The following is a 24,872-nucleotide window of genomic DNA, read 5'->3' as shown; positions in this document are numbered from 1 at the left end:
GCCCCAAACCCTGGCAGCTGCTAAGACAGTTTTGCAAACAAACAAACAAACAAGCTGCATGAATTATTATAGCTAGGGAGTGGAAGGGGCAAGCAGAATATAAAACGGAAGAATGGCATAAAGAGGTGTGGGATATAGCTATTAATGATAAATTAACATGTGCCATTAGGGCAAGGTGGGGAATATGCAGGAGAAATGATTTTGAGGAGATATGGAGGGTGTTTGTAGAATTTGTACTGTTAAAACGGAAAGGGGTCAAACCATCGCAAGAGGTCTTGAAATTTTGGGAGACTGTATAGTTAGAATGGAATGGTCTCGGTGGTGGGGTGCACATTTTTATTCTTATTTATTTATGATTATTACTTTGTTAAAATAGATAAAAAAAATTTAAAGGAACAAAAAAGAGCATTATAATATATCAGAGATATTTAAAAATTATCTGGCTTAAGGCCAATATAAACAACAAAAAGTGAAACAAACAATGCAAAGCAACACAACGCAATGCAACACAACACAAATTACAAGATTGTCTGCATATATCTGTGTTAGTGAAACACCAAGATGGTCTGCAGGGTGGTAAAGGTAAAGGTGCCCCTGACCGTTTGGTCCAGTCATGGACAACTCTGGGGTTGTGGCGCTCATCTCGCTTTTTTGGCCGAGGGAACCAGCGTACAGCTTCTGGGTCATGTGGCCAGCATGACTAAGCCGCTTCTGGTGAACAAGAGCAGCACACGGAAAACATCGTTTACCTTCCCCCCAGAGCGGTACCTATTTATCTACTTGCACTTTGACGTGCTTTCAAACTGCTAGGTTGGCAGGAGAAGGGACCGAGCAATGGGAGCTCACCCCGTCGTGGGGATTCGAACTGCCGACCTTTTGATCAGCAAGTCCTAGGCTCTGTGGTAGTTGAGGCCAATTCTCTTCCAATGCCTAGTTGCCTGTAGATGATTTTTTACTTGTGGCAAGCAACCATGCAAACTGCTCTTCACAAGCCCGTGGCAGGTTGAGAAGAAGAGGCAGCCAAGTCTGTCCCCTGCCTTGCTTGTGATCAAAAGTCACCATGAAATGTCTACTCCCTTCTCAGGCAGCAACTGCAACAAAAGGCTATTTTGTGTGGCTAGGAAGACTGTACACCATTTCAGTAGCATCCCTCGGAAGTCTTTCTGAGATTTCTTGCTGCTGTACTAAATGCATCAAACTGACTCGTGACTTTTGTTTTTCCTGTTGTAAAATATGTTGTCCCCATGGTTATTTCAGCTCTTTGTCTATGCCATTGCTCTTCTAACAAAAGGACCATAATTGCAAATGGTAATGAGATCGCTATAATGAACAAGCGTATCTAAGCAGAATGGAAAAGCTGTTCTATTTGGAGCCTTGCTTTGCTGACTGGTCCTTGTTTGTTATCTGAATACAGGCACTGAGTGCTGAATGCATGGACAAAATAGACACATTTAATCCTCAGCATCTACAGAAGTAAAACTGAAGCACTTCCAGATGCTCTAGATACCAAACTCTGATCGGATATGTGTTATCTTACCCTTCAACTATAGAGAACCTGGGTTTGCTATAGTTAAAGGGTAAGATAACACAGATCCGATCAGAGTTTGGTATCTAGAGCATCTGGAAGTGCTTCAGTTTTACTTCTGTAGATGCTGGGTTTGCAAATGTCAGAGGCATGGATTATTTTCAAAATATATGGGGTGCTTGCCAGAATTTCCTTTCCATGTGCTCTGAAAAAATTGCATTTCCACCCTTTTTCCAGCAGGAAACTTTCCAAACTTTATTTTCTTCAATGGTGCAATGCTCACGAGGAGAGCAGAGTATGGAATGTGAAAACATTGTTTAAAAAGAGCATACGGCTGTTATTCACCCGAACCCTGTGAATTTTCACCACCAGCCACTATTTGTTCCAGGGCCAAATACAGCCTTTATGCTGTCAGTTAAATTTGTGTACAGTACAGGTGATTATTTCTGTGGTGTAACAAAATAATCTTTCCCCTCTCTGCTACTGGGATACTATTCCTGATTTCTCTTTGCTAGCTTTACAACAATACAAATGGAATATGGAGGTTCATTATTCTCTCCGCTTTTCCAATTGCACCAGCCTCCCCTGCCCATATAAGTAAAAGGAATGCTGGAATTGTTTAAGGTAGTTCACGGGCAGTTTCTGGCTTAGTCAACTTCACTCCTAAGGCAAATGAACTTTAAAAACAAACAAAACAAAGTGAATTTATGTCCATTACACCAGTGTTGCTCTTGCTTCTGGTAGCTTGTTTCAGAGACCTTGAAGTGCTACAAAAACCTGGAAAATCATCAGATATCATAGTGCCACATGAAACGCAGGAGAAATGGCAGCTCCACAGTACCATTTCCAAGTCACAGGAACATTTCCTGTCAAATGCGGTGACATTTCTCGCTGCTCCTGAGGTCAGTGTTCTCGTCACACTCCCATTCGGCCGATCACTGGAAAAAGGAAACCACTGCCTCGAGAAACAGGTCTTCCTGCAATTGTGCAGATCTTCCTGTAGCTGGAGCTCGTGGAATCTAGAAAGGGTCAGGAGCAGGCTGAAAATATGCAGCTGGTTCTGTGGCGGCTGCCGCAGTATTCAGAAGCTGACCACTGTCATTTAAAATCAGCTGAAAAGAAGTATTCTGAGAACGATGGATGAATCACTCACAACACACCGCACTTCGGCTCCTTGGCTTTCCTGATAAACAAATCAGGTGGATTTGGCTGCTGTTGGGATGAATGGGACTTAAACCCAGTGATTTTTTTCTGAGGGTATGCAGGGGTATGCATACCCCTAAACATTTTGTGAATCTTTCTACTTTTGTCCATTTACTGTATTTATTTCCCCTGATTTGAACTATAAAATGTTGCTTTTCCTGAGTCAAAATGACAGCACCCCTAAACATTTTAATTTTTTAAAGAAAAAAGCATGGCTTACACCATACATCTAAAGCATATTGCTTCCCCCCCAAAATGCTGAGAGCTGTAGCTTACCACTAGCAGATGCATAATTCTTCTCATTGTTGTTTAGTCATTTAGTTGTGTCCAACTCTTCATGACCCCATGGACCAGAGCACGCCAGGCACTCCTGTCTTTGCATAATTCTTAGCACTCAACAAACTACAATTCCCAGGATTCTTTGGGAGAAACCATGTGCAGTGAATGCCTAGCATCTACACTGTCACAGTAATAAACTCTCATTTGGAAATGGCATGAAAAATATTCCCCTTAGGGGGTTGGTTTTTACAATGATTAATTGTAGAATCCCATAGGTAAAGGTAAAGGGGCCACTGGTCGCAGATGACTCTGGGGTTGCAGCGCTCATCTCGCTTTATTGGCTGAGGGAGCTGGCATACAGCTTCCGGGTCATGTGGCCAGCATGACTAAGCCGCTTCTGGCGAACCAGAGCAGTGCACGGAAATGGCGTTTAGCTTCCCGCCAGAGCGATACCTATTTATCTACTTGCACTTCGTGCTTTTGAACTGCTAGATTGGCAGGAGCAGAGACCGAGCAACGGGAGCTCACCCCATCACGGGGATTTGAACCGCCGACCTTCTGATCGGCAAGCCCTAGGCTCTGTGGTTTAACCCACAGCACTACCCACATCCCTTAGAATCCCATAACCCAACCCCCCCATTTTAAGCACTTTATTGTTCATTTATGATTATTATCATTATGTCCGGCCGTCCTTTTTGTGTGTGCAAAAGTCAAAGCAACTAGGGCTCTCTCTTCCAGCCATTGATCAGGTCCCATTTATTTACCTTCACCATTGAATATGCAGCTCCAGGGAGCTTCATGGGAGCTTCATGTGTCATTCTTGTCATCTTCCCATCGGCACCTGATTGGCCACAGTCAGAAAAAGAATGCTGGGCTAAGACAGGCTTTGGTTTGATCCAGCAGGGATCTTACTCTCTTAAATCCTCCATGTGCTCCGTCAAAGTGAGAACATTAGGAACTAGCATCCTGAGAAGGTTATGGGAAAAGCACCGAGTTGGACCTTACAATGTTAAATACTATGAGACCTGGGGAGGCAAAGAGGGCCATAGTACAGGGTCTGCTCCCTCCGTCCACAATTTCACATTACATATCTGCAGTTCCTCATCAAAAGTTATCTTGGTATTTACCAAGGTGGCGGCGGCACTAAAGCCTCATAGATGGGCCACCTAGTTTGTGGAACTGGAGCAGAAACAACACCTAAGGGGAAAAAGGAGGGGGAAATGATATCTGCATTGCAAGTGGAACTAATGAATAGGGTTTTCCTCCCAAACAAAATTTAGCAAAATCCTTGGGAAGCATTCTGTTTCTAGTCGGTATGGATGGTTAGGACAACTACCATACAATTATCTGCAACCATAACCATGTAATTTCCACATCCAATTTAATTATGATGCTGCATTAATAAAAAAACTATGATATTCTAAGGGATTTCAAATACGCTGCCCCAGCTGTTGCATGATTATTAACGCGACCTCGTTGTGAAAACAACTTAAGCTTTGTTCGCTGTATCTCGCCATAAACAGAAGAGAAGCATTTGAATTATGGCACTGAAATAATTCCACATTTCCTGTAGACAAATAGTTATTATAAGCAAAGAAAGTGTAAAGAGAGGCACTTCAAATGATATAGAAACTTGCATTTAGAAGCACCAGGTTTTTAAATTTTTATTTCCTAACTCCAAAATCCAACACGCTCTGTAGGTTTAATAGCTCCTTCACATTCCAAGACAATCTGAGGTGTGAAAAAAAAAGAGAGACAATTCAAGCTTTAGGGAATATTGGAGAATTATGTGCACATCTCGCACAAAGCGATCACCATATCTACTGTGGAGAAATAAACAGAGAAATATGACCGGACAAATTCATCCCTGATTTAACTCACATGCTAATCAATGAACATGATGGATGGAGGCAATGTTACCTATTTCCATGTTACCTGGCCTTCTCAGCCAATGCCAATCTCAGGATGGGGAAGTAGAACCATTACTATTGCATAGCACATGGCATCTTCGTGAATGGATGCCATCCTGAATCCGGATAAAAATTGCCCTCTCTTGAGAAACTCATTATGGCTGCATGCTCCTCATTTCACCACCATTTGTTCTCTTGCGATGCCGAATATGCAACTGGGTTACTACCATCTCTATGAATACTCAGACCAAGTTGTATGCTAATGCAGTGCTGTGTGAGCGCCATTTCAATGCGACTGGATCTCACATGGCTCTGTTAATGTTTGTAGATAGGAAGCATCTGTGACAGGCCAGTGAAGTGGCACCTTCGTGTATCAGCTAGTAGGGAAAAAGTAACCACATCAGCTATCTTTGGCCCGTGTGGTTCCTTCCTACAGACATCAGTGGAACGAGATTGGTCCACACAGCAGAAGTTGCCATACAGTTCTAGTATCAAGGCAAGACTGTCCGATTGCCCCGAAGCGGATTGAGTCTGCAGTAAGGGGCAACGGAGTGGAGGGCAGCCCCACAACACTTTCCTAAGAAATGTCTGTGAAGCGGAAACCATTTTAGAAGAAGGCAAATCATATGACAGAGTGGACTATGTTTTTTGTTTTTGTTTTTTAAAAAAACAGGGTTCTACCATTTCTCTTGCCACTTGTCTCAACTGTGCCAAGAAGTTGTAATGGGGAGTAGCAGAGAATCTGAATGAGGATAAAGGTAAAGGGACCCCTGACCATTAGGTCCAGTCGTGACCGACTCTGGGGTTGCGGCGCTCATCTTGCTTTATTGGCCGAGGGAGCCGGCGTACAGCTTCTGGGTCATGTGGCCAGCATGACTAAGCTGCTTCTGGCGAACCAGAGCAGCACACGGAAACGCCGTTTACCTTCCCGCCGGAGTGGTACCTATTTATCTACTTGCAGTTTGACGTGCTTTTGAACTGCTAGGTTGGCAGGAGCAGGGATCGAGCAACGGGAGCTCACTCCGTCATGGGGATTTGAACTGCTGACCTTCTGATCAGCAAGTCCTAGGCTCTGTGGTTTAACCCACAGCGCCACCTGCGTCCCATCTGAACGAGGATACATGGGGTTATATTATATTTACCTATGGCATAATTAGATGAAAGTGAAACTGGACTCTGTTTTATTAACATCTCATTACATTGGCAAAGGCCCAAGAAGAATCCTGGCATGCTGGAACATGCTGGATAAGTCTACTGAAGTGTCCAAGGATAATAAAAATGGTAAAGGTAAAGGACCCTTGGATGGTTAAGTCCAGTCAAAGGCGACTATGGGGTTGCGGCGCTCATCTTGTTTTCAGGCCAAGGGAGCTGGTGTTTGTCCACAGACAGCTTTCCGGGTCATGTGGCCAGCATGACTCAACCATTTCTGGTGCAACAGAACCCAGAGCGCGCAGAAACGTTGTTTGCCTTCCCGCCACAGGGGTACCTATTTATCTATGTGCACTGGCGTGCTTTTGAACTGCTAGGTTGGCAGGAGCTGGGACAGAGCAATGGGAGCTCACTTCATCGCAGGGATTTGAACAGTCAACCTTCCGACTGGCAAGCCCAAGAGGCTCAGTGGTATGGACCACAGCGCTACCCGCGTCCCTAAGGATAATAAGGGTGAGCTACAAGATAAGATGGTAAACATAAATCAAGAAACTTAAAAATAAATGGGATACAATTAATTGTAGAGTGATTAACTGCTGGCTCTCTCTGTGACAAAGAGAGCATTCATAGGTAGATGAAGTTACTTGTGAGGAATCAGCTTATGGTTTTTACTGCATCTTTTTTCTTAACACCTTAGGCAGGTGAAGGGAAGGGCCATTGCTCAGTGGGACAGGATAGGTGCATATAAGGCCCTAAGTTCAACCACTCACATGCTCAGTTAAAAATCCCTTAAGAAATGGTCTGCAAGTAGTCTCTGCCTGAGACAGAGCTGCAGCCTGCCCGTCAGAGCAGATAGCAAATCGACCATTGGCCTAATTGCATACAAGGCAGTCCATTATATCCATATTCTCAACTAGAGATTCTGAGTTTGTGTGTAACCTATAAAAATGTTCAGTCCAAGAAAGATTCAACGGCTGATGTACAGTCAAAAGGTGCCTTTACTTAAGCAACCACCACTACCACCATGTAACTGCGAATGGGGGTTGACAGGGTTGGGGGGTATAACATTTTAAATAATAATAATAAACCCAGAATAGACCTCTTTTTGAGAATCAAAACCTCTGCCTTTTGTTTACCTACGGGATGTAGCATTTAATCGTTAGCTGCATATATGCTCATTTTAGGGGGAAAGGGGAGTGTAAAAGTGCTTAAGTATACTTTATACATTTGTGCTGTGCGCCTACTACTTTCATTACTAAATCGATAGCTAATTATAATGAGATGAGGAGATGATTATTTTGAAACATGTACAATTCATATGGTCAAAGCCTTGTGAGCAGCTTCCTTGAAAGTGTTCCACTCTGTGCTCTCTCTGCTAGAATAGCAATCCAAACTGGGCCATCTATTTGTAACGACTCCCTTTTCAATGAGGCTATAACCCTATACCTATTTACACGGGAGTAAGCCATTTTGAACTCACTTGGATTCCTGTGAAGACATGGAAGGTAGCAAGGATCCGGTTTGGGTCTGCTCACTCATGTTTATCATTAGGTTGTGATCCAGGCCCCTCTGAGCATGGGGCAGGGCTAGGACTTCTGCATAAATATCCCCCCTCCCTTGCCATGCTACCTTTACACTATGCCTAGCATGGCAAGAGGGGTAGAATTTATGCTGATATCCTAGTCCCTGCTGCTTCCATTTGCACCCAGGGCCTTTGACAGCTCACCTTGCAACATGCTAAAGCTCCATCTTAGCCTCCCCATTGCTGGTACACAGGTGTGATACCACACACAGAGGCTTTTCAGACATCATCAATAGGATCGCCAATAGCAGTGTAGCAAAGGAGCATAATATTTATGCACATGTGAGCAGGATCACAGCCCTGGGCTCAAACACTTTCTTTTACATCAGATCCTGCTACCTAGACACATCCTGGGGCTGCTGTCACCATGGAGGCAGTCAAACTGACTTTTGAAGGAAGCACACAAGGGTACAAATTGCCACCACAAAGTCACACTGCATTTCCATGTCCGCGTTGCACGTGCAAATGCACAGACACAGAAGAGGGGGAGAGAGACACCCCTTTGCAACTCTGTAAAGAAATGGACCAATGAAAATGCAGAAAAGTTCCCTTTCTGATTCTTGCACTTGCCAGTTATGAAAAGACGACTCTTCCTAAGCAGAACAACAAAAATAAAAGCCGGTTGACAAAACATTTCCCCCCCATACAAAGATGTGTCAACCCTGAGCTTGTAATTAAGAAGTTAAAATCTGTGATTTATATATATATATATAATATTCATATATATAAAAATAGATGATCATACTAAGACTAAAAAAGTGAAAGAAATTTTCCATGTCAGTACTATATATATATATATATATACTTGTGTCGACGTTTTAGCAACAGAGTTCCCTTCTGATACAGAAACTAATAGATACGAAGGATGCCGTTTCTATGCAAAACTAACATATTGATCCAATTACTGTTATCAGTTCCTTTGAAAACTGCCATTTGGTTAAGGTAATGAATACAGTTGCAGGAATTTCTACTTGATGCCAAACCTGCAGCTAAAGAAAAAGGAGAGATTCTATCGCAAGAGATTAGTTTTTATGTCAAAACCCTCGAGTTAAAACTTTTCAAGCATTGTTAAGACTTTGCTACAAGCCAGATGGTGATGGGCAACTTAGTGGCCGCCTTTTTCAATTACATACCACGGCTAAAGGGTAAAACCAGCTAGGACAAAGAGTGTTAGAATTCAAATCAGAAGTGTGCTAAACAACGTGAATATTCTGAGACGAATGATGTTCCTTGATTAGTAGACTTGTTTCTGCTTTTGTTTTGGACTTCTTCGCAAGTCTTCTATTTATGGCCAATGGAGTACAAATAATACAAAATATAAAAGATACTCCCTCAATAGTAAAGATCATTTCGGTGATCTGAAGTGAGATACAGAAGCACTCCTTGTTTTGTTTTTTTATGTATATGTTTGAAGTCACATTTTGCTATTTTGGGGGGCCTTGGACTTAGCTTGATTTTTTTTTTTTTGGTGGGGGACAGGACATTCTTTATTTTGTTCTCTTCTCTTTTTTCTTTGTAATGGAAAACCCACACTTTGTACCCTTAACCCTTTCCCGCCTCCCCCCCTTTTCTTCCTGCAGCATAAAAGCAAATGAAGCTCTGAAAAGTCTCCTGTAATAAAAACGTGAGAAAAAGAGATCTCGCCAAGGAGCGGACAGCGTCTTCATCACAGCTATCTGAAGGAAACAGGGAAAGGTCACTCTGGCACCTGGTGCTCTTTGGAAATGCACAAAGGGGAGCAGGTTGCAGTGCCGCTCTCTTCTAGTAGAAAACTGTAAGTATTTGTGGCATGGTCCGTTGCCCAAGAGCATAAGAAAAAGAGAAAGTTGGCTGTTTTTGTTTTTATTTTCCAAAAGCTAAAAGGCAGTCATCGCTGACCAGAGCCAGGATTATCTGCACTGTTTTTGCAGTAGGAGAGCCAGGCAGATGACAAACCACGTGAGTGCTGACCAACTGGGCTGACTGGCTGAAGAAGAGTCCACTTCCCTTCGGTCTGAATCAACGAGGGGTGCGTCTGTGGTGATGAATTCAAACTCTGTGGGACAAATGTCATCTGTGCAACCACTTCCGCTTCCTGAGCCACTGGTCTCTTCACCTGTGGGAGTGGAGGGGAGAGGAAGAATGTCATCATCATCATCATCATCATCATCATCACCATCTATTTCCCCGTGCATCTGACTAGGGTACCCCAGCCACTCTGCGCAGCTTCCAACAAAATATAAACAAAGACACCAAAACATCAAACATTAAAAGCTTCCTGAAACAGGGCTGCCTTCAGATGTCTACGAAAAGTCATATAATTGTTTATCTCGAAGGAATGTCTCGACCCCCATTGATCAGCCCAGACGCTGAGGTCCAGCTCCGAGGACCTTCTGGTAGTTCCCTCACTGCGAGAAGCGAGGTTACAGGGAACCAGGCAGAGGGCCTTTTTGGTAGTGGCGTCCTGTGGAACGCCCTCCCATCATATGTCAAGGAGATAAATAATTGCATGCCAAGGCCCCATGACCAAGGTCCCCTAGTGGATAAATAAAACACATGAACAAGCAGATTTTGGTTTATGGGTTCAAATAGGGACACAAATAATAAAATTATTATTATTATTAAGGTCAACTGTCACGGATGATGGAAGTTATGGGCCAACAATATCTTGGAAGACCACAAGTGGATCTCTGGGGGCCAGGGAGGTCAGACCTTTCCCCATGAGGCCTCAGAGAGCTAGCATGTAAACAGCACTGAGATGGGTCAAGGCAGTTTCCTGGTCCCAAGTAAGTTTTCATCCAAAAATAATGAATAAATGGATCACAGTGGACATTGCAGCATCTCAGCCAGTGGTTTTGACTAAGAACATCCTTGAAGAATACTTTTCTACGCCATTAAGCACTGCTGTTGTAAGGGATCCAATTAAGAGAAGCTGAATGACGCGGGATCTTACTTGTATCCTGAAAATTCACATCGTTCCCATTGTACGCGTTCTTGAGTTTGTTCGTCATGACTCTCAGGGCCATGATCTGCTGCCTTATGTAGGTGTCGGGTCTGGTGATGTCGACGTCAACCTCAGGATTGTTGATCTGGTTGGTGAGCCCATCATTCATGATCTCTGGGAGGTATCTGTGTATCAGAATGATATGCCATGACCAAGAAATTTCACTAGTCCCTGACACAAAAAGCCAGAAAGTTCAATTTGTCAATTCAATGTACATGCAGTATTTACTGCAAACATGCCTCCATGACCACTCACTCAATCCAGTAAGTCTTTTAAAAGTTTTTCTTTTTTAAAGTACGAAGGAACAGGCAACCTGTTTTTCAGAATGGTCACTTTAGCTCACCAGTAAACCCACCATTTGAAACTGAATAAGCAGTGAGTCTCAGTCAGGCAGGCTTTACATGTACTGTATTTGATGATGATGATGATGATGATGATGATATACTGTGCTGGTTTACACATTTAGGAAAGCACTTTGCTTAGTAGCAATTAAGAAATGTATTGTAGTTAATGCAGGTTTTTTTTTTAAGGTAGGGAGATGGGAAAGAAAAGGATTTTCAAAAAATATGTACCTGCATTAAAGAAGGAACTGTATGTTATTTTGACAGGGTTTAATGTAAACTCTGTTAATATTATTAACATGCCGTGACAGAAATGAATGCCTGCAAGTGTAGAAAATGTTATGTGAGAAGCACAAGGAAACTGGCACAAACCATCTGCATCTGTGCCTCAGAGGAAGTGCTTTTAGATAAAGAATAATAATCTCATTTTAATTCCCTTCACTGTCAATATTATGAACTAAAAGCTATGGATCGGATTTAAACTAAGGCTACAATCCTAAATACTGCACACATTATACATTTAAAGCACCTCCCCAAAAGAATCCTGAGAATTGTAGTCCACCCCTTGCAGAACTACAATTCCCCGAACACCCTGAACAAACTACAGTTCCTAGTATTCTTTGAGCAGGGATTGTGCTCTAAACTCACACATCCACAGACTAGGAAGTAAACACCCCTGAACACAGTTAGCCATGACTCAACTCTTGATGATTTCAAAGGGAATTAAATGAAACTAATGGGCAGAGAAATCCAAACTGGCAGAGGCACCAAGTTCCGTGTAACAAGGGGGGGGGGCCCAGTTCCTCAAGATTGGGGGCGGGGCTCAGTCCCATAGAGTGGGCACGAAGTTGGGTCTGGCAAGAGTGTAGCAGCCCCAAATGCCCTGTTTCAAGGACTTATGCCTCCTACCACAGCACACGCTGCCTGTTGGCTTCGCACAGTGGTGGCTGATGCACTTGTGGGGCTCCTCACTGCCAGCGGAGGCATACAGGATTGCGAACGACTGGTCATGTTGGACTGGTCATGTTGTGCGGATGCCTGATGATTGTCTTCCGAAGCAACTACTCTATTTCAAATTTCAAAATGGAAAGCGTCATGCTGGTGGTCAACAAAAGAGGTTTAAAGACTTTCTCAAGGCAAATCGAAGAAAATGTAGTAAAGACACCAACAACTGGGAAACACTGGCCTCTGAGCGCTCCAATTGGAGAACAGCCTTTACCAAAGGTGTCATGGGCTTTGAAGATGCTCGAACTCAGGATGCAAGGGAGAAACGTGCTAAGAGGAATGCATGCTTGGCAAATCCACACTGTGATCAACTCCTGCCTGGAAACCTATGACCCCTCTGTGGAAGGATGTGTGGATCCAGAATTGGCCTCCGCAGTCACTTAAGGACTCACTGTTAAGACCGTGTTTATGGAAGACAATCTGACTCAGCTATGAGTGATCACCAAAGAAAGAAGAAGATTACAACCTACTGTATTTTTTGCTCTATAAGACTCACTTTTTCCCTTCTAAAAAGTAAGGGGAAATGTGTGTGCATCATATGGAGCGAATGCAGGCTGCGCAGCTAAGCCCAAAGCCAGAACAGGGAGACGGATTGCTGCTTTCACTGAGCAGTGATCCCTCTTGCTGTTCTGGCTTCTGAGATTCAGAATATTTTTTTTCTTTTTTTCCTCCTCCCAAAACTAAGTGCGTCTTGTGGTCTGGTGCGTCTTATAGAGCGAAAAATACAGTATATACTGAAAGTCTGCATTAAATCTCATCTCCACTGAACTGATGGATAGGTCGGATACCTTCTGTCTATGTATTGATCAAATTCTACAAACACCTTCCATATCTCCTTGAAATCATTTCTTCTACATATTCCCCGCCTTGTCTTAATGGCACATGTTAATTTAAAGCTGACCGTAAGTCCAGAGGTAGCATTATTATCAATTTACAATGTGGTGGAGGGTTCACAGGCTATGAAGGACTTGCTCACAAATTTATTGACAGCTGCACAAATTATGATAGCTAGGAATTGGAAGGGGAAAGCAGAATATAAAATGGAAGAATGGTATAAAGAGGTGTGGGATATTTTTAAATTAACATGTACCTGCTTTCTTTTTAATTGGATAGGTTTCACAAAATCCACACATAATTGACCCAATTATACAGAAACAGGGTCTCACTTTTTTTTGTTTATTTCAAAGACTTTTAATTTTGATGAAACATGTTTTGTAACGTAGCACCAATCTGTGAGAACGTGTTGTGTTCGAAGCATCTCTCTCCCTTTTATTTTTTTTACATAGATGTCTTTTTAGGAATGTTGTTTCTGCTCATTTCTTTTTCTGAGTACCGTTAGTGACAGAGGCCATCCTGCTCTGTATTTCTGAAAAGACCAAAAAGCTCAGAAAAAGCTATGATTGCATTTTCACTTGTTCATTAGGGTTCCATTCACATTATAAGAGCTGTTTCACACTCCCAGCTCCCTGGTCGTATATGGCCTGATAAAATTACATCTCTGATAATGAGGCATTCCTGGCTGCCTTTCAAATAAAGGGCTAGAAAGATCAATCCTTCTCTGTGTTACTTGCTAATTGATGGCCTAGAATTAACTCGGCCTGGCCTCTTCTTAATTAATAGTGGCAGTTGTAGAGAAAGGAGTGATTTTAATAATCACAAGTAATCTTGACACGATCACTTCTTCACAGTCACATAGCTTCCTTTGCACTAAAACTTAAGTTAGGAAAGGGCTGGAGGTTTCCCCTGCTCAATGATATAAGAGGCCCATTTTAAGACATGTCTACTATAAATGGAAATTAGTTTGATATCAGTTTGTCATGCCTGTTTAAGAATGAATCCTGGGATTTGTAGCTTGGTAAGCGTACTGAGTGTGCCTAGCCTCTGGTTCCCAGATATAGTTCTGAAAACGTCTTTATTCTTTTGTTGCAAATTGAGCCTTACATTGTCTACTCATAAGTACGTCCTACTGTATGCAATGGAGCTTACTCCCAGATATCTGGGTAAAAACTGTGCAGCCTTACATTGCAATCCTAAGCATTTTTACTCAGAACTAAGTTCCACTGAGTTCAATTGGATTTACTCTCTGGTATATGAGTATGTTAATTCCTGTTGCTGTTGTTGTTGCTGTTGTTGTTAGCATTAGCATTATTATTATTATATCCTGCCTTTCCCCCTGACAGGGACTCAAGGCAGCTTCCAGCTACAATTGTATTTCAGTCCATTTATCTGTTGAAGGCGTTGTACACGATCCCTTCCCTCACACAGTTCTACTTTACAACAACCCTGTGAGGTAGGTTCAGCGGAGAGGTTGTAATTGGCTCAAGATGACAGATGTAGATGTGTATTTGACATCTATGTGTGCAGGAGATCAAACATAGGAGAAGCTCCCTGAGGTGGAATAGGAAGTCCCTGTTTCCATTTGAGTAATGCTGGAGGGTATGTTTCTCTGTGTGTACCTTCAACACAGTATTTCAAAACAATGCTTCACAAAGTGAACAGTGCATGGTTCCGTGGAAGTTTCAGATGCAAATATTAATATATATTTTTGGTCTCCCCCCCTTACTTAGCTTTGGTGTGCCCATTCCAGCAGTCCTCCTCATTGGACAGGCCTGCTGTCACTCTTTCTTCTTTGCAGATACTGTATGGTAAAGTTGACCAGAACTTTTTGGAAAGCTTCAGTTTTTCTTTAATGTCAATTACCTGATCAAAAGACAAAAGAAGGACATTTGGTTAAAAAGAGATAAGAAAAGATGGATAGACTCAGATTGTGTGCGCGTGTGTGTACACATGTGCATATTTTTTCTTTTCAAGAATTACAAAATGGCATATATTATTCTTGATAGTGGAGACTATTAAGGAACTCAAGATAATTTCTATATAGACTGAAACAAGGTGCAAACCACATGCGACTGCAATCCTATGCCCACTTACCTGGGAGTAGCTTCACTAAACTCAACCAGATTTATTTCTGAGCAGGCATGTAAAGGATTATGCTCTCAATTTACCTTAAGGCCATTTCTACATAACATTTCAATTGCCCTCGTGCCTTCCCTATGCATGTGACTTTGTGATTATCCATCCAAAAGAGAGTATTGGCAAAAAGCGCTTGTAATTCAGATTGTCAAAGCAGGCTTATATTTGCAGGATAAACGGAAGTAAGAAGAAGACCTAATAAGAAGACCTAGAAGCTTATCAGGAGTAGCTCAGTTAGATGATTAGCAATGGTGGGCAATTTCCTTTGAGGCTTACCCTCTGCTACTGAAATATGCACCTTCAAGTTTGTGTCGTTTGCAAGAGCTTGCTCAGTTCACATGGAGCAATGGGGAGGCCCACCAACCAGAATATGTTCTAAAATCCTAGGAATTCTTGCTCAGTATTTCATGCAGAAAGCACACCTTTCTGCTGGAAAGCCAGACAACTGAGATGGAAGAAATGACTTGCCACATGTCAGAAAAACAGCATTTGAGCTTCAGTAAGAAGACCTAGGCTATTTAATTGATTTTTATAATACGTAAGCAAACCTCCCAGCCTTCCATTTCATTGTGCTGAGTCTGAGGAGTTGTCTTTGCTGCTGTCTTAAAGAACAGTTGGCTCATCTCCTTGTTTCATAGACCCAGAACCATAAAGTACTCTAGATGGCAGCATTGGCCAATATTCTGCAGAATTAAGTGTTTCCCTGGCTGCACACAAAACATTACACCCCAAATAAAATTGTAGATTGTTCTACCGAATAGAAAACTGACAGGCCTGATATTTTAAAACTTGAAACTGACAGGCTGCTATTTTAATGAGGTCTGCCAGAGCCAAGGTTAACCAAAGCCTTAGTTCCTTACAAAGCATTACTGCCTTGCTTCTCAGCAGGAGGCTGCGCAATGCGATGCCTATTGATATCTTTATATAGTTCTCAAAATTGCATCATGGGTGTGTCTGGTACAATAAAGGCCTTTAATTTTTTTAAAAATATGCAATTTTGGACAAATTTTATTTCTTTAAATAGAAATGGCCTTACCTTATTTTTGTAAAGCATAGCAGTGTACCATCTAGAGCCGAATGGGCCCTTTTGTAATTTGAAAATAAAGTTGGAGACCTTTCTTGTAAAGAGATATCTCCTTCCTCTCTGATGTTTCAGAAACACAGAAGGAAATTTAAAGGGAGGAAGTGTGCGTTTGATATTTGCAAATGGCTTCATGAATTTAGACAAGGAAATAAATGTCAGAGGTGGTCTGACAGCCCACACCCATTTCATTTCTCTTCCGCGTTGTGTCCTACGTGAGCACCACTTGCATAAAAAGCATGCATCAAACTCAAACATGATTTTCCGGCGTCACACGTGACAGTGGTCTCTAAAGACAAATTAAAGGTTTGCTTCAGACACTCTCCCCCTCACATCCCTGGACCCTGAGCTGAGGGAGTTTGTGATGCCACACGAGTGCTTGTAACCTGGCCAGGATAACATGCAAGGCACTGGCTGAATGAATAAGCCTCTCCAAATTGATTCGATATAATACAGTGGTACCTCTGGTTGCGAAGGGGATCCATTCTGGAGGCCCGTTCGCAACATGAAAAGACTGCAACCTGAAGCACCATATCTGCACAGGTGCACAGCGCGATTTGGTGCTTGTGTGCATGCGCAAGCGGCGAAACCCGGAAGTAACCCTTTCTGGTACTTCCGGAAGTAACCCTTTCTGGTACTTCCGGGTCGCCGTGGGACATAACCTGAAAGAACGTAACATGAAGCAAACGTAACATGAGGTATAACTGTATTTGTATTTTGCTTTTCCAACAAAAAACAACAGCAAGGTAAATCTTGTGGTCTTGCACACCCTCTGCTATTTCTCCGATGAAAATAGGGACGTCCCATTCCATAATGATAAATTTACTATTTACACCCCACATATCTTACTGGATTGCCCCAGCCACCCTGAGCAGCTTCCAGCATATATAAAAACATAATAAAACATTAAAAAAACCTTCCCTATACAGGACTGCCTTCAGACGGCTTGGGGATTGGATAACTCCATACCCTCCAACATTTCTCCACTAAAAATAGGGACATCCTAAGGGAAAGTAAGGTGACATGGGTGGCACTGCGGTTAAACCACAGAGCCTAGGACTTGCCGATCAGAAGGTCGGCGGTACAAATCCCCATGACTGGGTGAGCTCCAGTTGCTCGTTCCCTGCTCCTGCCAACTTAGCAGTTCAAAAGCATGTCAAAGTGCAAGTAGATAAATAGGTACCGCTCCAATGGGAAGGTAAACAGCGTTTCCGTGCGCTGCTCTGGTTCGCCAGAAGCGGCTTAGTTATGCTGGCCACATGACCTGGAAGCTGTCCCTTGGCCAGTAAAGCGAGATGAGCGCCGCAACCCCAGAGTCGGCCACAACTGGACCTAATGTTCAGGGGTCCCTTTACCTTTACCTAAGGGAAAGTGAGACATTCCGGGATCAAATCAGAAACTGGGACACCTTCTCCAAATCAGGGACGTCCCTGGAAAACAGAGGCACTGCAAAACACCTATGGCCAGGGATCATGTGTCTCTTCTGAAAGTAGTATTTGCTTCATGTTCAATACAAATACAGCTACTGAGTCCTCATACCATGTTTGTTTTAGGGGGGGGGGGGAAACAGCTTTCCAGCTTTCAGGTGGGGCAGTTGGGGAGGAGAGAAGCCACAGGAATCCCTTAGGCATTTCCTGATTCCATCACCACCCTTGCTGCTTTTGCTCATATGGGACTTTAAATGTGCGCTTGCTCTCATATTGTTTCACCTTTAGGAGGTGGAACTAAGAGCTGATGGCTTTAAATATTCAACTAAGAGCCATATGAGCTACAAAATTGCTGCGTTCTTGGAAATGACCCACAGTGGACAGGCTAACACCAAGACTGTTTTATTTGTTTGTCTGTCACATTTATATCCCACTGAGACATTCATGGCAGCATACATGTTTCTCTTCTTCCCCATTTTATCCTCACAACAAGCCCTTGAGGAAGGTTAGGCAGTGAGACTGTGATTGGTCCAAGGTCACCCAGTGAGTTTCATGGCTTGGCAGAGATTTGAACTCTGGTCTCCCAGGTCCTAGTCCAACACTGGAAGCACTAAACTACATTGGATCTCTGGTTCGTTGCAATTTCTAACAGTCGATCTCATGTTAAGATGAGCTCTTGTTAAAGCAGGTTTGTTTATACACTTTCAAATGTCATCATCTCTCCCTCTCCGTTTAGTCACCTTCTCCAGATGACTGTGAAATAAGACTCCTTAAAATGGAGAAAGACAACCAAGGCAGCTGAAAGTACGGAAGCATAATTTAGCATTCAAAATGATTAAAAACAACAACAACACGAACAGGTTTTATATGTCACAGCAGAACTGCACCCACTTTAATATGTCCTTCACACCCTACTGTACAATGTAGACTTCAGAAGTAACTCAAAGTAGTGGGAAGTTAACTCCCTGAAGTGGAAATCTGAAAAAGTCTGTTAAAGATTTTCCTTTTCCTAGACAACTTGGGAACAGTGTTAAAAAGCTAAGTCATAAATCTGAGTCAAGGAAATCCAAAGCGTTCTGACGGAGATGCGTTTTACTGCAGATGAGTGTAGCAACAGCACTGCAGCCACACTTAAAGTGCTGGGAGGGGGGTGTTTCTGTGACACATCCATAGCTAAATGCTGAAATTTCAGGAAGAAACTTTCATCTCTCTGAGAAAGTACAAGCAAAACAGGATCTCAGGCAAGCAGATAAGTGACAGAATGTCGGGTCCCTGCATCTTTCCCACTGTTTAAGAAAACTCAGTTGCTTGCAGAAAAGAAATGGCCCACCCTTTCAACATTTTTGAAGGTTGTGAGAGTGGTCACTTAAATGGTGAAACATGCGTCGGTAAATCAGTAAACTGGAGGAGGATGGAATTTGATTGATGTGGATATACACAATTGAATGGTGACAAAGCCAAGGCAATTTTTGTGCATATCCAGAAACTTGAGACATACAATGGAATACCACTTTCTTTCCATGCTGTGCTCTCACGACCTCAGAGGTCAACCTGAATGGTATTCCAGTCAGGCTGCTGGTCAAGGTCTGGAGGAGACACAGATGACTCCAATGGACCAGAGGCTGATGATATCGTCACAAACCCACAGTAACATCTCTGACAATTTTAGACAGCCCCGGTGGGACAAAAGGAAGGGAGACCAGGAAGGCCCACTATGGCTGGTGATGGCACCTCCCTTTCTGAACATCACTTTTCTTTTTTAAAGAGCCAGGAGGTAAAAGGAGAAGCTCCAGGCCAAACAGCTGTGATCACCATCTTTACTATACCCAGTGCCTCTGGGCTCTGCCCCCAAAGCTTTAGCTACCTGTGAATCTAGGTTGGTACGCAGAACTCAGTGGAAGGAAGGAGAGAAATCAACAATGAAACACATTTCCAAACAATTTCAAGTCCAATACAGATACAGACTTTGATAAGAAAATCTCAAAAAAGAAAAAAGAAAAAAAAGAAGGCTTTCTGGAAAAGGAAGGCCTTCAATTGGTGCCAAAAAGGCTTTTGAGAAGGCATCTGTCTGATGTGTAATAGGAGAGAATTGTAAAAGCTAGGTGCTGCCACCCCAAAAGCCCTATTCCACAGGAGGCCCTTTCCGGCAAAAAGCAGGATTATAAGGAGTGAGCCTTTTTTTTTATATTGAAGTTGCAATCACCACAAAAAAGAAAATGGCAGGGATGGCTTTGCTGCAGAAGGCTATGCTAGACAGGAAGGGAAAGTACCTTAAAAGAAGTATTTCGTGTTTGAACACTGGAGAGCAATAGCATGCAGTCTCTGGAAATACGAAGGGGAAAGAGAGAGGGCAAATTCATATCACCAGTGGGCTCTGAAAACGGTGTGGGCAGGCACTGAGCAACATGAACACCAACAAAGAGGTTCCCATCACGCCACTCAAACAACCCCCTTTCCCATGGCAAGGGCCACAAACAGACACAGTTACTGGAACTGGAACTGCTGGAAGCAGCAGTTTGAGTGCCAGTGCGCAATCATTCTGCAACATGAACATTTTCTGGCTGGCTCAGTCACAGCGGCACATTCCCAGGGGCGAACACACAACATCTGGAAAAGCCCTAAGTAAACACAGGATGCGGCGATATTCCCTTAGTAGAAAGAGGCCTAGGTGTTTATTTTCAGGGCAGACATCCTGTGTGAAAATGTCCGCTTGTCTTCAGCCTTCATTCTCGTTATCTTCTGTGAACTTAGCTCCCCTGATCACTCATTCATTCCTTTTCTTTCCTTATCCCCCTCCCATCCCATTTTACATAGTGCAACACTGACCCCAAAGTTTCTATGCTTAACCAAAGGAACATTTAATGATGGGATAGAGTTCTCCGTGTGTGCAAATTTGAGCTATAGAGTTTAAAGCAACAGGCTGGTTCTACTCCACCAGCTGTTGGTAGTGAAATAATCTTTTTCCAGGAGGATTTTTCAGTGGACTTGAAGCTGACCTGGGAGTAAGTCCCATTGAATTCAGTTGGGCTTAATTCTGATTAGATCTGCATAGGGCTGCAATACGAATTTAGTAAATTCCAGTCAGGCAATCTCACCAAAATGTTGGCTTGATGTGGGCTGGTTTCTAATATTTAAAGAAACAGCTAGAGAACCTTTTGGTAGCTGAACTTCAGTTTCTTCCTACTTAAAAATTGAAATAATAATAGTCAGTGCTTTTCCCCCCAGTTGGAACTTGACAGAACTGAGTTCAACATGTAAATAATTGTGTTATTTTCCACATTGTCAGACCCTGTGTGAGAATCCAGAGGCTGAGTGGTAGGGAGTTTCAGAAGGAAACTGATTTGATATTGATTTATATATTAGTAACTTAACAACAACAACAACAACAACAACAATTTATTTATACCCTGCCCATTTGGCTGGGTTTCCCCAGCCACTCTGGGCGGCTCCCAACAGAATAATAATAATAATAATAATAATAATAATAATAAGCGATAAAACATCAAACATTAAAAACTTCCCTAAACAGGGCTGCCTTCAAATGTCTTCTAAAAGTCAGATAGTTGTTTATTTCCTTGACATCTGATGGGCGGGTGTTCCACTAACAAGAAGGCCCTCTGCCTGTATTAATGCAACATTTCTATATTTAACTGCACTTTTTGCAATACTTTAAGTTGTCTGTTGTTGCTTCAGTTTTTTGTATACTGGTTAGAGATATTTTTTAATATGTTAAGTGGAATAGAAATACAATAATACAATAATAAAATCAAATAGTTGAAACACTTTTCAGCCTATGCTGAAGACACACCTCTTTATCCTGATACCCTATTCTTGTGATTGTTAATTGCTTTAACTGATTTTTAAAATTGCATTTTTACTTTGTCAGTAGCCTGCCCTGGGACCTTATAGTGAAGGGGAAGGTAAGGAATAAGCAGCAGCAGCAGCACCAACAACAACAACTTTGGTCACATTTTCCCTTAGAAATATACTCCAGTGCCAGTTTACACTATTTTACTCAACAGCTTTTAATCTCTCTTTCCTAAAGGCAGGAAGGATTTAAATACACACACAGAAGCCTTGAAGGATTGCACTGACGGTTCTTGAGCCATGAGGCATTAGGACCAAACTTTTCTCAGAGAATCCTGCCCTCAGGAGCATTTCTGAAGGGTCTGAGGGGAAGGGTGAATTCAATGAACACCACACACGCCCTTCCTTCAAATATCAGATTTCACACAGCGGTCAAATTAAAACAAGGACCAGGTTTTCCAAGGTAACCAATGCAAAGGAAGTTTCGCTAGGCTTTTAAGGATGAGTCATGCACAAAATACATTCCAAATATAATGGGTAGAACAGGAAAAGGCTTTGCTGACGGAACAACGAGACCCTGATGGATATACGGTTACATGACCTGCTAGTGAACTCTCTTCGCTGCCCCCCCAGCAATGCAAGAACGGGAGCAAGTCCTCCAATTAAACAAATGAATCTCTGAGATTGTCTGTATATAAGATAATAAACAGTAAGCTCATTCCGCAGTGGTGAAGCTTTATGTAGGCAAAATGGCACCAATCATGCAAAAGGTTGAGCTATCTGAAGAATGGGATTAACTGCAAAGTTTTCATATATATCTATAAGAACCTTAGGGGGGAAATCAGCTTAATGAGAACTGAGCAAGCTGAATGCAATGGGCATGGGGTGCTGATGAAGTTTTGCATGTGTGTTTTGGGGGGTTAGATGGAAAACTGATGGGAAAGAATGGAACGGATTATGGAGAAGTACAGTGGTACCTCGGGTTAAGTACTTAATTCGTTCTGGAGGTCTGTTCTTAACCTGAAACTGTTCTTAACCTGAAGCACCACTTTAGCTAATGGGGCCTCCTGCTGCTGCTGCGCCGCCGGAGCAAGATTTCTGTTCTTATCCTGAAGCAAAGTTCTTAACCTGAAGCACTATTTCTGGGTTAGCGGAGTCTGTAACCTGAAGCGTATGTAACCTGAAGGGTATGTAACCCGAGGTACCACTGTATGTTGGAGGCTTGCTGGATTCCTGAACACTCTGGGCTGTAACATTTTGCTGCACTCCCCGCTGAGTTTGGTTATTATGTTCCAACTCAAGGTGACTTGCAGCAAGCAACTAAAAATGTACAACATCTTCCTTTTGCTGATTTCCGCCAAAGAAATACAAACAAGTGATTCCAATTTGTACGTATTCTTCGATGGGAATTAACAAAAGGAGACTGGCATTTCATATTTCCCAATAATGGAAATTTAAGTAGGCAGCAGAAAGAGGAATATAGTCAATGGGAGAAGAGGGCAACATTCTGCGAGTGAATCCAATGCACACTTACCTGGGAGTAAGGTAAAGGTAAAGGGACCCCTGACCATTAGGTCCAGTCGTGACTGACTCTGGGGTTGTGGCGCTCATCTAGCTTTATTGGCCGAGGGAGCCGGCATACAGCTTCCGGGTCATGTGGCCAGCATGACTAAGCTGCTTCTGGCGAACCAGAGCAGCGCACGGAAATGCCATTTATCTTCCTGCCGGAGTGGTACCTATTTATCTACTTGCACTTTGACGCACTTTCGAACTGCTAGGTGGGCAGGAGCTGGGACGGAGCAACGGGAGCTCACCCTGTTGTGGGGATTTGAACCACCGACCTTCTGATCGGCAAGTCCTAGGCTCTGTGGTTTAACCCACAGCACCACCCGCGTCCCTTTACCTGGGAGTAAACCCCATTTAACTTAATGGGGATTAGTTCTGGGGAGATGCATAGAATTAGACTGCAAAGGAGTCAAAGGTGAAGACTTTTCATTTATGCCTTGTTGTGTTTAAACAGTCTAAAATGTGAAGAAAATGGGCAGAGAACTGGGAGTTCACCAAGAGAAAAGGTGGATTCAGCTACCTGATGTAGACATCAAAGTGATCAACATCTTTGATTTGCTATAATTCTTATCTCAGATTTTTCTCAGTGAAAGTGCAGTTTAGTTCTCGTGTAGCTGTAATTTATCCAGGCTTAAGACATGTCCTGTCAAATCTGTCACAGCCTCTCATATTTCATTTGTCCATCAAAGTCAATGGCATTATAGAAGGGAAAATTGAAAATAAAGGGGAGCAACCTGCTCAGCAAAGACAGGTCTTTCAAGCAAATGGGGGAATTTGGGGAAGAGTCTTTAGGGCAATTGATTTACTGTAGGTCTTCATGAATATAGAACTGTAATTTTTAGTCTTTAGGCACCCCACAGTATAGACACAGCAAGGCTCTTAACTGGATCTGATGTGTGAGGAGGAAGCAAAGCAAAATATAGACAGAATGTAAAAGCTCAACAAGAATTTTTGTATGAAATGATTGTTAGGGCCCGGTGAACCTTCTGACATCAATTCTCTGCTCTTTTGATGTGTGTGTGTGATTTGCAATAGAAAGCAGAACTAGAACATCATCAGTCATCAAGAAGACATACAGGGCTGCTTCTGAAACCAGTAGCCATGAATCCAGCATTGGTGCAGTTAAGGAATTTTGAGTAATAGTGGACTTACAGGAAGGGGGCTTTTTGGATGTAAATTAAAGGTATTCAACAAAAATAACTGCACAACTGTTCTACTTGCACAACAGGACATGCCCTCTCCTCCCCTTGAGTGCATCTCATACTGCCCCCAGATCTGCTGTAGAGGGTTTGGGGAACCCCCTGAACAGCTTTAGGGGGAACATAGGACTCAAAGAGGTGGAGAACATTTTGTTGTGCAAGGAGAAATCCTTGCGCCAATGGAACATTCTCCTTCGTGCTACTTTTTTTTAAAAAAGATATTTATTAAAATTTTCCAATTTAATACAAAAAGAAAAACAACAGACAAAAAAGCAAAAATACACAGTTAAAACAAAACAAAACAAATATAATTCCCATTTCTTATTTCCATTAACTTATATCCCGGACCTCCTCTCACCTCCCCCTTTTGTATTCCAGTTCCAATTCTTAATTAAAATTCTCCTTCGTGCTACTTTGAATACAACCCAATGTGCACGACTTCACTTTTAAAAAATATGGTAAGCAAACCCTGCGTGTATGGAGACCCTCATGTACATGTAACTGGGTGTGAGGGGACAGGAAAAGAGAAGGGTGTACTGGGAAGAAGAAAGAGGAAGAAAGACTGGGATCCATCTTGGGTAGGCTGGGTGAAGGGAGGCTGGAAGAGATGCCTTGCACTCCATAGCTGCATAGCTGTGGCGTAAAAGTCCCGCTTGAAATGACCACACTGTAAGATCTGGACTCCCTCCATGCATACTGAAGGTGTAAATAGGTGAATAAACCATATTTCTCAAAGCTACATCCGCCTCTGCCATGTCTCAATTCTCCAAAGGAACACAGACCCTGGGTGAGTGCCTGGAACACACAGGAATCTTGCAGAGAGTGGGGGTGGCACATGACTT

The 24,872-nt window shown here is 42.7% G+C and overlaps 1 protein-coding gene across 2 annotated transcripts in view; it reads right to left on the bottom strand.

The window, feature by feature from the left end:
* Positions 1-9,474: 9,474 nt before the first annotated feature.
* GPC6 (glypican 6) overlaps positions 9,475-24,872 on the bottom strand; it is a 785,665-nt gene continuing 770,267 nt past the window's right edge. For both annotated transcript variants that reach the window (XM_081858156.1, XM_081858157.1), the window contains 3 exons: positions 14,541-14,677; positions 10,581-10,756; positions 9,475-9,743 (listed from right to left, as the gene is read on the bottom strand). In XM_081858156.1, the coding sequence (XP_081714282.1) occupies positions 9,538-9,743; positions 10,581-10,756; positions 14,541-14,677 (519 nt within the window). In that variant the 3' untranslated portion in view covers positions 9,475-9,537. The remainder of the gene's footprint in view (positions 9,744-10,580; positions 10,757-14,540; positions 14,678-24,872) is intronic.

This window comes from Podarcis erhardii (genome assembly GCF_964252035.2).
Source record: "Podarcis erhardii genome assembly, chromosome: 4".
NCBI classification, from domain to species: Eukaryota; Metazoa; Chordata; class Lepidosauria; order Squamata; family Lacertidae; genus Podarcis; species Podarcis erhardii.
Note: the sequence above shows the minus strand (reverse complement) of the source record. Positions and strands in the feature narration are given on the sequence as shown.